Here is a 14,554-nt window from a genome sequence, read left to right as displayed (position 1 = left end):
TTAGAACTGCATCCTGGCTTTCGTGATCCTGGCTTCTTCACCCCAGTGCTGCAGTTCCCCTCCTACCCACTGGAGACTCCACCCCATACAAGGTGAAATCAATCCGTCAGGCAGAACTTTTGCTCTCAAAGAAGCTGGGTAACAAACTCCATTTTTATTCAGCCTCCTTAACAGCAAAAATGCTACTTGCCAGGGAGATTCCACCCCATTTGGGGTGAAGTTTCTCCATTAGGCAGCATTTTTGCTCTCAAAAAGGCTGGCTGAAAGTGGACTTTCAAATGCTGCCTGATGGAAGGACCTGAGTCTGTGAAGAATGCTTTTGTTCTCAAAGAGGCAGTAAAACCAATATTTGCTGGAGACTGGAGTTTGCTAGGCAGCCTTTTTGCACTTAAGGAGGCTGGCTGAAAAAGGTTTGTCCCAAAATCCAAGCAGAAATCCAATCTTGGATTATCAGACAGATCTTCTTCAGCAAGGGTCTAGGTGGCAGTGTTGTGACCTTCCCTATTGTCTTTCTGGGGAAGCCACAGGAAAGATTACAAATGGTGATTACATGATTGCAGGGCACTTGGCGACCTGTCATAAGTGCAAAACACATTGCCAAACATGCATATGATAATCATGTGACTGCAGCACTGCTGCAGAACCCACAGATTCAAATGGAGGTTGTGAGTCCCTTTGTTCAGTGCCATTGTAATGTCGAACACCTGCTGAATGAATGATCACTGAGTGAGGACTATCTGTATTATGATATCTAGTCAGGATAATATGTTGCTCTGTTGTATGATACACACAGACTATATACAAAGTTGTATCCAATGTTGCATCCTTGGTGAACATCCTGTACTGCTTACCTTTAAAGTCATCTCTTGGACCTTGCATTTCCTTCTTGTTCATTTTTCTGTCAGTGCAGGCGTTGTTGTGCGCACCTTTGGAATTATTTTCTAGGTAAGCCGAGCTTGTTCCTTTCTTGGAGGGATGAGGATCACAGAGTTTTGCATTAATCTTATAAAGGTCGAGGGCTTTAATGGCTGCTGCATTGTTATCCATACGCAGAAAAGTTGGACAGGAAGCACAAAATTCATTCGTGCAGGCTTCATTTCCACAACCCTCAGTTAACTGATGGTAATAGCGTTCTATTAGATGCTTTGCAGCTGCTCGCTTCCTATACCAAACATTCAAACAGTAAGCACAAGGATTAGTATGGCTTGCATATTATACAACCTCATTCAATTGGTCAGCAAAGCACAGATTAGTGTAGCTCTCGAGTAATCTTTTTCAATTTAAGAGATCTAGAATTATAAGATGCATCTATTAAATAAAATAAAAAGTAGTTTTATGTGTGAATTCTGTAAAACTTGGTCTAATTTTTTGAAAAAACGTTTAAGAAAGCAATATTTCTTAGACAAAAGTTTTGTTAAACATAAAAGTTCAATTCATTTCAGTAACAAAAATCTAAGAAAGAAATCCTTAAACTAAGGCTTAAGCACCATGATAGGAAAGTTAATTGTCTTCATTGTATGCAAAACCATGTAGAAATGAAATGAAATTCCTTCTTTTTTGAATTAGTTCATAGTTTATTTCTGCAAGCTGCCTCGACTATTGAAAAGCAAATAGGTACAAAAATTCCGTCCATTAATCAGTGCAAGTTAAGTGCAATCTCTAGCCAGAAAACAATATATATCCCTGGTACAGGTAGTCCTTAACTTACGACCACAATTTACCCCAAAACTTATGTTGCTACGTGAGCCAGTTGCTAAGTGAATTTTGTCCCATTTTATGACCTTTCTTGCCACAGTTAAGTGAATCACTGCTGTTGTTAAGTTAGTAACATGGTTAAGTGAATCTGGCTTCCCCATTGACTTTGCTCGTCAGAAGGTCACGAAGGGGGATCATGTGACCCTGCAACCATTATAAATATGAGTCCATTGCCAAGTGTCTGAGTTTTGATTACCTGACCACGAGGCTGCTGTAAGTGTGAAAAATAGTCATAAGTCACTTTTTTCAGTGGCATTGTAACTTTGAACAGTCACTAAATGAACGGTTGTAAGTTGAGGACTACCTATATGAGTAACAGAAATTAATTAAAAAAGGTCATAAGCATAACCATATTTTGTTCCAAGTTGTTTCTCCAATGTTCCATTGCCCCATAATTGCTTTAGAAGAAATCGTCTAAGTCAGACCTGGACAATTTACCAGTTCCAGGGCACATCCAGTCCTTTGACTGTCCTATTCTGGCCGACGTTAGATCAATTGGAAATTAAAAATCAAATACAAATAAGTGTTTGCCATGCACACAATACAACTGCATTGCTTTTACTTTGAAGGCAATGGCTATTTTTAAAAAAATTATGTATGTGTGTAAGTACATGCATGCCTATACAGCCTTCATAGCCTTATTGATTCAACCCTCCACAACAGTCCCAGTTCCAGTTTCTCATTTGACCCTTTCCAACTGATGTTAGTCATGTCACTAATATTAATTCCCCACCCATTCTAAGCCATGGAAATCTGAAGAATGCATTTACCAATAAAACAACAATCAGAGGTTTAATTTCTGCTGTCTTTGGCTGGAGCCACTTGAAAAAAGAGGTAAATGACAGTGTTTTAAGCACAGATTCCGTTAGTATGAACCATCATTCTGGACTGCTGTTTTGGAGACTCAGGCATAAACTGGAGATCACAGATTGATCTGAAAATTTAGATTCATTGTTAACTATTACCTAGCAAGGCAATAGTTCTTCCACTTTATTATTTGTAATTATTACTCTCGGGTACTCATTAAAGTAATATAGAATCCAGTCTGTGGTCAGTTGGGGTAAAAAGAATCTGGAGTAATCTAAAATTGCATGAAAGATAACTATTAGTGATCATTTAATATGTGCATTATAGATAACCTTGCTAGGATGCTGAGTTGTCATGTTAAATACAAGTATGCACCACACATTTACATTATAAAGAAGCCTCAAGCCAGTATGCATATTTTACTATTGTAGTGGGCTATGCTGAAATAACTTAATTGTTGCTGCTTCATTACTGTAATGGAATGTAGTAAAGAGGTGGATTCCAGAGAAGTAAGAGGACACTCAGTACAAATATTGCGTATGAGAAAAAGAGGGTAGACTCCCTAATAGTTCATGGAGTATATATGGTATTGTATATGTGGACAGTAGAATCTTGAGTCTGGCAGTTATTTCTCTATTGGTGTAAAAACAATAAAGACCTCAGCTTAGAAAAATCACACACATCATTTTTGGTTCGGGGCCTGACAAATTAGTGGACTCAAATTTGTGACTATTTGTGCTGATCTGGATGCCAAAAAAATAAAAACAAAACCCAACCTACCCATCCCACTTAGCATTTGCTGTCACTACTTGCTATGGGGATATTAATTTTGCATAAACAAACATAGTCTTGCCCAAAATGTCTGTAGGTTGGGTGGAAGTTAGCAGTCAGCGACTTACCATTCCATTTACTTTAGTGACCTAGGATGAACAATAAAGAATTTTGTTTTACATCCCCATTATTCTCCACCGGGCTTTTTTTCTCATAGAACACTCAGAACGGCATTCTGGCACCTTTTTTTTTTTTTTGCAAAACCCCCACAAAAAACAGCTCGCTTATTGGCTTTCCTAAGCCTATTGCAGGGCTAGGCAATCTTGGCGCTTTTTTTATGACTCGTGGACTTCAACTCCCAGAAATCCTGAGCCAGCCATGCTGAGGGGAAAGGGAGAGGTTTCCAAGCTGAGCCATGCTGGCTTAGGAATTCTGGGAGTTGAAGTCCTTGAGTCATAAAAGAGCCTGCACTAGAGGAGGACATTAAAATTATTTACAGGATTACTTCTCTAGGAACTAAACTTTTAGAATCTAAAACAGGTAATTCAAAGAAGCCAACAGAAAAGAACCTCACATTTTTCATCTGTTTCTGTCTTTTGGAAGGTAAAATTAGATAACAAAATAATCTATTTCTTATGTTAACATCTCTGCAATGAAATCAAAGGTAACAGGAAAGAAATGAGAAACATTTTTCTCAATGTAATATGTCTAATTTAGCTGATTCTAGAAAAAAATAGTAACTTTTGTACATTCTTGAAATCTATTTTGAATCTAAACAATTCTTAAGAATGAAATATTCTTAATTTTGACTTTATTTTTCCTGTTTGGATTGTTGTGTGTTTTGAAAAATAGATTATTTAGAATCTAGTTATGTTGCACTTCAGTCTTTAAATAATTAACCTAGTATATACATAACAATATATGATGTTTTCCCTGGTGAGCTTAACATAAATAATAACATTTATTAAAAAGGCTAAAATAATTTCTGGTGGCATTATCTGTATATTAAAATTATGGACAAACAGTAATCATGTTACATATGTGCATAAGCGTAGTCATTTATAAAATATGTGCATAAGCATAGTCATTTATAAAAATATCAAACATGCAAAGAAACAAAAATAAGTCCAAAATATCTGTATTACATCCAGAAATGCCAACTTTGCAACCAATATTTCTCATCCATAACTATGGCACCCTAAGGATACCTGCATACATGCAAATGCTTCTCTGGGATCAGTAACGCAGCAGGGATTGCTTTTTCCTTCCAGTAACATATACCTAAAACCAGTTTATTGCATTTGGCAATTGTACTAAAAAAATATCTCATTGTCAACCAATACAATTCATTTAATTTGAAATCAAGTGAAAAATTGATTTAAATTATTTTATTAAAACAAATTAATGGCAATTCTTTTATAAGAAGTTGCCTCAAACAAAATGAGTTTGACATGCCTGCTCTAGATTGTTGAATGCTCCAAAATAAATTCTAGACCAGGCCTGTACATGCAGCCTACCAAGCACCCTCGGACAGAGCACAGACTTAAAAAAAAAAGTAATAAAATTACCACCACTGCCCTGAAAGTTATGTTGCCTAATGCCTCTATGGCTTACCATGACCACGAGCTCCAACACTGTAGATGCTCCTCTAGTCACCAAATCATTGATTAGCCCACCAGCATTCCTTTGCAGACACAAAGATTTTTAATTTATCTGTGTGAGCCTTTCCCGTCTACAAGTTGCACAGATCTCTTCTAGATTTTCCTCTTGCCTTTCCAAGTTAACTCCTTGGTCTGTCATTGAGCAAGATTTGACTTTGTAGGGAGGCATATTATTATTTGATGTATATTTAACATATGTTCTATCTTTATTTACCAATTACCGTATATACTTGAGTATAAGCCGACTCGAGTATAAGCCGAGACCCCCAATTTCACCCCCCAAAACTGGAAAAAGTTATTGACTCGAGTATAAGCCGAGGCTGGGAAATGCAGCAGCTGGAGGCTGGATCCCCCGAAAGACGTCTCTGCTGAGATGAGAGAACGGGGTGGCAAGCCGCCGAGAGAATGGGGCGGTGGAGTGCTCCGCTGAGAGAATGGGGCGGCTTGCTGTTCTCTCGGTGCAGCACGGCAGAGGCTGGATCTCGCGAAAGAAGTCTCCGCTGAGCGAGAGAATGAGGCGTCTCAGCGCCCATTTTCTCGGCGAAGACTTCTTTCGGGGGATGCAGCTTCTGCCGCCCCTTTCTCTCAGCTGCCCAGTGGAACAGCTTGCCACCAGAAATCAAGAGTGCTCCATCACTGGAGGTTTTTAAGAAGAGACTGGACATTCACCTGTCTGAGATGGTATCGGTCAGTGGTGGCAAAACTTTTAGAGACCGAGTGCCCAAACCGCAAGCCAAAACCCACTTGTTTATCACAAACTGCCAAGGCAGCATCGGCATTCTGGTGCCCTCGGGGGAGGGGACAGGGAGGCGCCTCTGAGTGCCGCCTCTGGCACGAAAAATAAAGGGGGAGCAAAAAATGGGCCACCGTACCACAAGGCACAAAAACGCCAACCGCCGCGCCGCAGGGTGCAGATACAAGGCACCGCACCACGTGAGAACGGGGCTGGGCTAGTGAGTATCACGCAGGCACTAGCCCCGCCCCCTTTGCAGCATGTGCCTGCTCGTGGCCCCGTGCACGCATGCACGCATGTAAAATGCTTCCCCCTACCTTTTCTTCCAGTCCACCAACCGACAAGGACCTGCTGCTGGCAGCGGTGGTGGCGCACGTGCCAACAGAGAGGGCTCTGAGTGCCACCTCTGGCAGGCGTGCCATAGGTTCACCACCACTGGTATAGGTCCTCCTGCTTGAGCAAGGGGCTGGACTAGAAGACCTCCAAGGTCCCTTCCAGCTCTATTCTATTCTATTCTATTCTATTCTATTCTATTCACTTTCTATATTTCTATTCTATTCTATTCTATTCCATTCACTTTCTATATTTCTATTCTATTCTATTCTATTCTAATTACCATTCTCTATTCTATTCTATTCTATTCTATTCTATTCTATTCTATTCACTTTCTATATTTCTATTCTATTCTATTCTATTCCATTCACTTTCTATATTTCTATTCTATTCTATTCTATTCTATTCTATTCACTTTCTATATTTCTATTCTATTCTATTCTATTCTATTCTATTCTATTCTATTCTATTCTATTCTATTCTATTCTTATTACCATTCTCTATTCTATTCTATTCTATTCTATTCTATTCTATTCTATTCTATTCTATTCTATTCACTTTCTATATTTCTATTCTATTCTATTCTATTCTATTCTATTCTATTCTATTCTATTCTATTCTATTCTATTCTATTCTATTCTATTCTATTCCATTCACTTTCTATATTTCTATTCTATTCTATTCTATTCTATTCTATTCTATTCTATTCTATTCACTTTCTATATTTCTTTTCTATTCTATTCTATTCTATTCTATTCTATTCTATTCTATTCTATTCTATTCACTTTCTATATTTCTATTCTATTCTATTCTATTCTATTCTATTCTATTCTATTCTATTCTATTCTATTCTATTCTTATTACCATTCTCTATTCTATTCTATTCTATTCTATTCTATTCTATTCTATTCTATTCTATTCTATTCTATTCTATTCTATTCCATTCCATTCTATTCACTTTCTATATTTCTATTCTATTCTATTCTATTCTATTCTATTCTATTCTATTCTATTCTATTCTATTCTATTCCATTCACTTTCTATATTTCTATTCTATTCTATTCTGTTCTGTTCTGTTCTACGTTCTGTTCCAATCCATTCCATATTTTCTATTCCATTCTGTTCCACTGTCCGAGCCCATCGGAGGCAACCCAGTCAGCCCACACAGGAGTTACACTAAGGCTACGCAGCCTCTCCTCTCAACCTGAACCCCTCCTTACCTTTCCTTTTATCTGCATCCTATTTTTAACTGGCGGCTCTGCCCAGCCTTATTTTGTCCTTGAGCACTCGTGAGCTCATCAAGAACAGAAGGTAACCGTGGGGGGAAAGGCAGGGCAAGATCTGCAAGATCCCCATTTGCATTTGACTTTGCCATCCCATCTGGTTCGAGATAACACGAGAGAGAGAGAGAGAGAGAGAGAGAGAGAGAGAGAGAGAGAGAGAGAGAGAGAGAGAGAGAGAGAGAGAGAGAGAGAGAGAGAGAGAGAGAGAGAGAGAGAGAGAGATTTTCTCGGCGAACACTTCTTTCGGGGGATGCAGCTTCTGCCGCCCCTTTCTGTCAGCTGCCCAGTGACAGAGGCTGGATCCCTCGAAAAAAGTCTCCGCTGAGATGAGAGAACAAGGCTTTTCTCTCTCCCCCCCCCCGCTTTTGCCGCTTGTGTGTGTGTGTGTGTGTGTGTGTGTGTGTGACAGAGGCTGGATCCCCCGAAACAAGTCTCCGCTGAGACGAGAGAACAAGGCGTTTCTCTCTCCCCCCCCGCTTTTGCCGCTTGTGTGTGTGTGTGTGTGTGTGTGTGTGTGTGTGACAGAGGCTGGATCCCCCGAAACAAGTCTCCGCTGAGACGAGAGAACAAGGCGTTTCTCTCTCCCCCCCCCCGCTTTTGCCGCTTGTGTGTGTGTGTGTGTGTGTGTGTGTGACAGAGGCTGGATCCCCCGAAACAAGTCTCCGCTGAGACGAGAGAACAAGGCTTTTCTCTCTCCCCCCCCGCTTTTGCCGCTTGTGTGTGTGTGTGTGTGTGTGTGTGTGTGTGTGTGTGTGACAGAGGCTGGATCCCCCGAAACAAGTCTCCGCTGAGACGAGAGAACAAGGCGTTTCTCTCTCTCCCCCCCCCCCGCTTTTGCCGCTTGTGTGTGTGTGTGTGTGTGTGTGTGACAGAGGCTGGATCCCCCGAAACAAGTCTCCGCTGAGACGAGAGAACAAGGCGTTTCTCTCTCCCCCCCCCGCTTTTGCCGCTTGTGTGTGTGTGTGTGTGTGACAGAGGCTGGATCCCCCGAAACAAGTCTCCGCTGAGACGAGAGAACAAGGCGTTTCTCTCTCCCCCCCCCCCGCTTTTGCCGCTTGTGTGTGTGTGTGTGTGTGACAGAGGCTGGATCCCCCGAAACAAGTCTCCGCTGAGACGAGAGAACAAGGCGTTTCTCTCTTCCCCCCCCCCGCTTTTGCCGCTTGTGTGTGTGTGTGTGTGTGTGTGACAGAGGCTGGATCCCCCGAAACAAGTCTCCGCTGAGACGAGAGAACAAGGCGTTTCTCTCTCCCCCCCCCCGCTTTTGCCGCTTGTGTGTGTGTGTGTGTGTGACAGAGGCTGGATCCCCCGAAACAAGTCTCCGCTGAGACGAGAGAACAAGGCGTTTCTCTCTTCCCCCCCCCCGCTTTTGCCGCTTGTGTGTGTGTGTGTGTGTGTGTGTGACAGAGGCTGGATCCCCCGAAACAAGTCTCCGCTGAGACGAGAGAACAAGGCGTTTCTCTCTCCCCCCCCGCTTTTGCCGCTTGTGTGTGTGTGTGTGTGTGTGTGTGTGACAGAGGCTGGATCCCCCGAAACAAGTCTCCGCTGAGACGAGAGAACAAGGCGTTTCTCTCTCCCCCCCCCCGCTTTTGCCGCTTGTGTGTGTGTGTGTGTGTGGGGCAGTCAAGCGTTGTTTCCCTCCTCGTGCCCGTTTCTCAAGAGAAGCCCCCTGATTCAGCAAAATTGGGGGGGGGGGAGGGAAAGGAGGGAAGCGCAGAGAGCCAGGCAAATGGGAAGAAGGCTCAGGAGCTTCAGCCTTGCCTCAAGGACAGCGGAGTCCTCTCCGCAGCAGCCGCGTCCCCGCCCCCTTCCAAGCCGATGCCCCCCACTCCGATCCCAAATTCTCCCTTGCCATCAACAAAGCAACTAGGGAGGCCTGGGGGGCGCAAAGAGATGCACCCCTTCCGCCCCCAAATTCACTCCCCAGTGCGCCTGGAGCTGCCTAAAGCCGGGAGTAAACGCGGAATTCTGCCCCGCCGCCCAAGCTCGTCCGCTCGTTCCTCCGTCAGCCCCCACCCCCGCGCCCCGCTCTTCTTCTTCTTCTCCCCTTGAACTTGGCAGCGACGCCGGGAAAGCCGATGGGGAGTTTGGGGCCAACGTGCCGGGAGACGAGGCTGGGGAGAGAAATGAGGGTTTTTTTTACCTCACATTGCCCGAACTGGGCGCTGACAGCAGCGTTCATCCACCCCGTCAGCAGCCATGACTCGGGCACTAAGCGGGGAGCGAAGGGAAGGGACCGGCTTCCTTTCAGCCCCGCTGCGCCAGTGTGCGCGTCGCCAGGCGGCGGAGAGCGGGGGAGGGAAGGCACCGGGCAGAGCGCTGCCCAAAGGGGAGGGAGGCGGAAAGGCCTGCGAGCGGCGGCTGGCTGTGGCGTTGGGGTGGCACGGGCGAGGCAGCGGGCGAGCGGGGGGGAAGCGGCGGCTGGCGGTGAGTTGGGGCGAATTCGGGGCTGCGCGGGCGAGCGAGCGATGGGGGGAAGCGGCGGCTGGCGGTGAGTTGGGGCGAGTTCGGGGCTGCGCGGGGCGAGCGAGCGATGGGGGGGAAGCGGCGGCTGGCGGTGAGTTGGGGCGAGTTCGGGGCTGCGCGGGCGAGCGAGCGATGGGGGGAAGCGGCGGCTGGCGGTGAGTTGGGGCGAGTTCGGGGCTGCGCGGGCGAGCGAGCGATGGGGGGAAGCGGCGGCTGGCGGTGAGTTGGGGCGAGTTCGGGGCTGCGCGGGCGAGCGAGCGATGGGGGGAAGCGGCGGCTGGCGGTGAGTTGGGGCGAGTTCGGGGATGCGCGGGCGAGCGAGCGATGGGGGGAAGCGGCGGCTGGCGGTGAGTTGGGGCGAGTTCGGGGCTGCGCGGGCGAGCGATGGGGGGGAAGCGGCGGCTGGCGTTGAGTTGGGGCGAGTTCGGGGCTGCGCGGGCGAGCGAGCGATGGGGGAAGCGGCGGCTGGCTGTGGCTTCGGGGCGGCGCTGAGCTGCGCGGCCGCCCTCCCGCCCTGCCTGCCCCCTGGCCTTCGCCCCGCAAGCCCCCCCGACTTGCCCGGAGGAAGCGGCGGCGGCGCGGCACTGCGGGCCGGGAGGGGGCGCGGCGGGGGCTGCCCCTCCTTCCAAGGAGCCGAGCCCGGCGGCATGTGTGTGTGTGTGTGTGTGTGTGTGTGTGTGTGTGTGTGTGTCAGACCCGCAGGAATGGCTAGTAAAGGTGGCGGCAGTCCGGCATTTGCGTTTCTCTGTGTGTCAAGCCCCGTGGGCTCGACACACAGGAAGGGGGGGAATGCCGGAATGCCGCTTCCCTACCAGCCATTCCCGTGGGTCTGACACACACACGCACGCACGAGGGGGAGAAACAACGCTGGACTGCCGCCAGCTCTGCAAGGCTCTGCCGCTCCCTTCTCTCAGCAGCCTGTTCCGAACGAAGGGACAGTTCTTTTTTTTTGTTGACTGGAGTATAAGCCGAAGTGGAGTTTTTCAGCCCAAAAAGTGGGCTGAAAAATTCGGCTTATACTCAAGTATATACGGTATATAATATTTGTATGCAATCTACATGGCGAGGTTTGGGGCAACTTACAATAGAAAAACATGTATTTTTTAAATCATAAGATTAAAACATAAAAGCAGGGCTTTTTTTCTCATAGAATGCTCAGAATGGTGTTCCGGCACCTTTTTTTGCACACACACAAAAAAGCTTTTGCACAAGCTATGCTACTCCCTCTATTGGCTTTCAAAAGCCTATTGGTTTTCGAAAGCCAATAGGAATTGCTGCTGAGCGTGCCAAAAGACCTGGCTAGCAAATGTTGCACCGGCTAGTTGTCTGCAGCGAAAGTGAGTAGGCAGGAACTTTGCATCCCTCCCTGCTACCCAACTACACCATCTCAACTAGGTAAGTAAGAGAGGACAAGGAGTGGGAGGTAGGTTCTGCGGAGTCCATGTGCACTCCTTCCTTGTGCTCACCTGTGTCAGCCAGCCTGGTGGCCTACCTGGTGCTGGACCTGCACCACCGTCGCCTCGCCCTGCGTGCCTAAGTGGCCGCCCTGCATCACCTGGCCCGCACCGCCTCCGCTGCCCGTCCGGTGCAGCCCCGCCATATAGAGTGGGCTCTGCTGCTCCCACAGCAATAGCCGTGCTGGCTCCGGCCCCAGGGGGGGAGCCCGCCGCTAACACCCCTTGCACCTGTGACTGCAGCAGCGCCGCCCCCCCCTCCTGTGCCCACCTCGATGAGAGTTCCGGCACCTTTTATTTTTTTAAGAAAAAAAGCCCTGATTCTCCATGTCAGAACACTGGAAAGATTTTTAACAATTAAGATGTTAGAACACTTAAAATGTTTCAATAGAAAGTTCTAAGTATATCTCTTCTGTTCTAAGTTCAGAATAAAACTGAAAAAAAGAAACCCTGTACAAATCTTGTCTAAAATAGAAGAAATTAGATTCACAATTACATAAGGAAAAAAACCCTGCAAACTGCTGCAGGCAGAAAAAAAAGATCCCTTCTTTCCACAGCAACTCTTTTAGGCTTTCAAAAATCTGCTGGAACAAAATGCAGGTAACTGGGGCTACAAGCAAAAAGAGGAACAAATTAAAATTGCTGTCTTTTTAGCAAAAGCAGCAACTAATCTGAATAACAGATTCTACTGAAATAAATTCATTTCCATGAGGAGATGGAACCTTCCATTTGTGCAATACCTGGGTTTAATCCATTATAAAGAGATGCATAGTAAGTACGAAAAAACCTAATATATTAGTACATGCAGTGCTTTTTTTCTAAAAAAAAAAAAGGTGCTGGAACGCTAATCTTGGCGGGTGCAGGAGGCGGAGGGTGGGGTGGAGGGCGGTGCTGCTGCAGTCACAGGTGCGAAGGGTGTTGGCGGCGGGCTCCCCAACCTGGGGCCGGAGCCAGCGTGGCTGTTGCTGTGGGAGCAGCAGAGCCCACTCTATATGGCGTGGCTGCGCAATGTGGACAGCGGAGGCGGTGTGGGCCAGGCGATGTTTTAATCTTATGATTTTAAAAATATATTTTTTCTATTGTAAGTTTCCCCAAACCTCGCCATGTGGATTGCATACAAATATTATATAATTGGTAAATAAAGATAGAACATATGTTAAATATACATCAAATGATAATATGCTTCCCTACAAAGTCAATTCTTGCTCAATGACAGACCAAGGAGTTAACTCGGAAAGGCAAGAGGAAAATCTAGAAGAGGTCTGTGCAGCTCTTCAATATCTTCATCAACGATTTGGATGAGGGGATAGATGGGGAACTCATCAAATTTGTAGACAACACCAAGCTGGCAGGAATAGCTAATACTCCAGAAGATAGGCTTAAGATACAGGAGGATCTGGACAGACTCGAACACTGGGCACTATATAACAAAATGAAATTCAATTGTGAAAAAGTAAGGTTCTACATTTAGGCAGGAAAAATCAAATGCACAGGTATAGTATAGGTGGTACCTTGCTCAATAATAGTAGTAACTGTGAGAGAGATCTCTGAGTCCTAGTGGACAATCACTTAAATATGAGCCAGCAGTGTGCTGCAGCTGCCAAAAAAGCCAACACAGTGCTAGGCTGCATTAACAGAGGGATAGCATCAAGATCACGTGAAGTACTAATACCACTTTACAATGCCTTGTTAAGGCCACACCTGGAATATTGCATCCAGTTTTGGTCACCACAATGTAAAAAAGATGTCGAGACTCTAGAAAGAGTACAGAGAAGAGCAACAAAGATGATTGGGGGACTGGAGGCTAAAACATATAGGGAACGGTTGCTGGAATTGGGTATGTGTAGTTTAATGAAGAGAAGGGTGAGGGGTGACATGATAGCAGTGTTCCAATATCTCAGGGGCTTGCACAAAGAAGAGGGAGGTGGGTTGGGCTGAGGAACCCTGGTGGTGCAGTGGTTAGAACACAGTATTGCAGGCTAACTCTGCCCCAGTCTGGATTTTGTTGCTGACAGGCTCAAGTCAGGGTTCCATCCTTCCAAGGTTGGTAAAATGAGGACCCAGATTTTGGGGGGCAACATGCTGACTCTGTAAACCACTCAGAGTGCCGTAAAGCATTATGGAGTGGTAAATAAATCTAAGTCCTATTGCTATCTGCTGAGAGAATGAGTGACTGACCTAGTCACGGAACAGGCTTTCAGGGCTCGAATTCATGATCTCCCCATTTCTAGCCTAGTGCCTTAGCCACTAGACCAAATTAGCTGTCAGTTAACAAATCTAATCCCAGTGAATTGACATTATACCTTGTAAATGACCATCAAAATATGGTTTTGATACTGTTTTGCAATTGTGGCTTCTTAAAATCTCTAAACTACTCACTTTGAATTTAATTTAAAATCAAAGTAGACAAGAAGCAGACTTATCCCCTTAAAAGCAATTATGCCCTAATCATATACAATATTAACTAAGGATTTTAAGTGTATAAAGAACGGTTGGGTACAAGGACTAATCCTCTCATGATATGCCTGATCTCTTGGTATTCCCCTAAATACAATGATGCTGCCACTTATTCCAGGATAAGGATAAGAACTGAAGCAGTAAGCTAGGAACAGTAGGAGTATGCAATCTGATGCTTCTTACATGTTTCAGACTATGACTTCCTCCTTCAAGATCAGAATGAATAATAGTCAGAAATCATGCGAGTTTAGTCTGAAAACATCTGGTATGGGACTTAGCATCACTCATCTGCTAATTTTTCTTTAAACTGGATTGCCCATGTTATTCCCAACTGAGACAGATTTGAATGTGAAGACAACTGTGATATATCCAGATTTTTAGTACTGTATTTTAATTAAAATGAGAGCTTAGTATGTAACAAGATTAGTACTGAGAGACTGAGATACAAGAATAATTAAAATGCTTTGTTTTGAATAGCTTTTTTACCTTAATTAAATAACTATGGAAGATTCTGGTGGGTTTCTCTTAGCTAGTACCTATATGTTACTACCACAGCTTAATAGGATAATTATGCAGGAGAGAAAGTTTCAAATTTGTCTATAATTAGACCTTTCAAGAGGAAAAGAATTGGAAATCCCTTAAAAGGAGAGCTTCAAATATTTATAAAAATAATTTCTCAAAATGCAAAAAATATTAATACTTTAAAAAGTTCCTTTAAATAAAGAAATATTTCAGAACAATCATGCAGAGCTTTATGTCAGTTTTATATGAGATTTTACATGTGAGGAGATATTAAAGAATATAAAAAGGAGAATCATAAATCTTTAAGACTAGCAA

General features: G+C 44.8%; 1 protein-coding gene across 3 annotated transcripts in view; it reads right to left on the bottom strand.

Moving 5' to 3' along the window:
• UBE3A (ubiquitin protein ligase E3A) overlaps nt 1-14,554 on the bottom strand; it is a 75,267-nt gene that overhangs the window by 20,699 nt on the left and 40,014 nt on the right. For all 3 annotated transcript variants that reach the window (XM_083361503.1, XM_083361504.1, XM_083361502.1), the window contains one exon: nt 852-1,162. In XM_083361503.1, the coding sequence (XP_083217629.1) occupies nt 852-1,162 (311 nt within the window). The remainder of the gene's footprint in view (nt 1-851; nt 1,163-14,554) is intronic.

Source organism: Vipera ursinii (assembly GCF_947247035.1).
Source record: "Vipera ursinii genome assembly, chromosome: 4".
Lineage (NCBI taxonomy): Eukaryota > Metazoa > Chordata > Lepidosauria > Squamata > Viperidae > Vipera > Vipera ursinii.
Note: the sequence above shows the minus strand (reverse complement) of the source record. Positions and strands in the feature narration are given on the sequence as shown.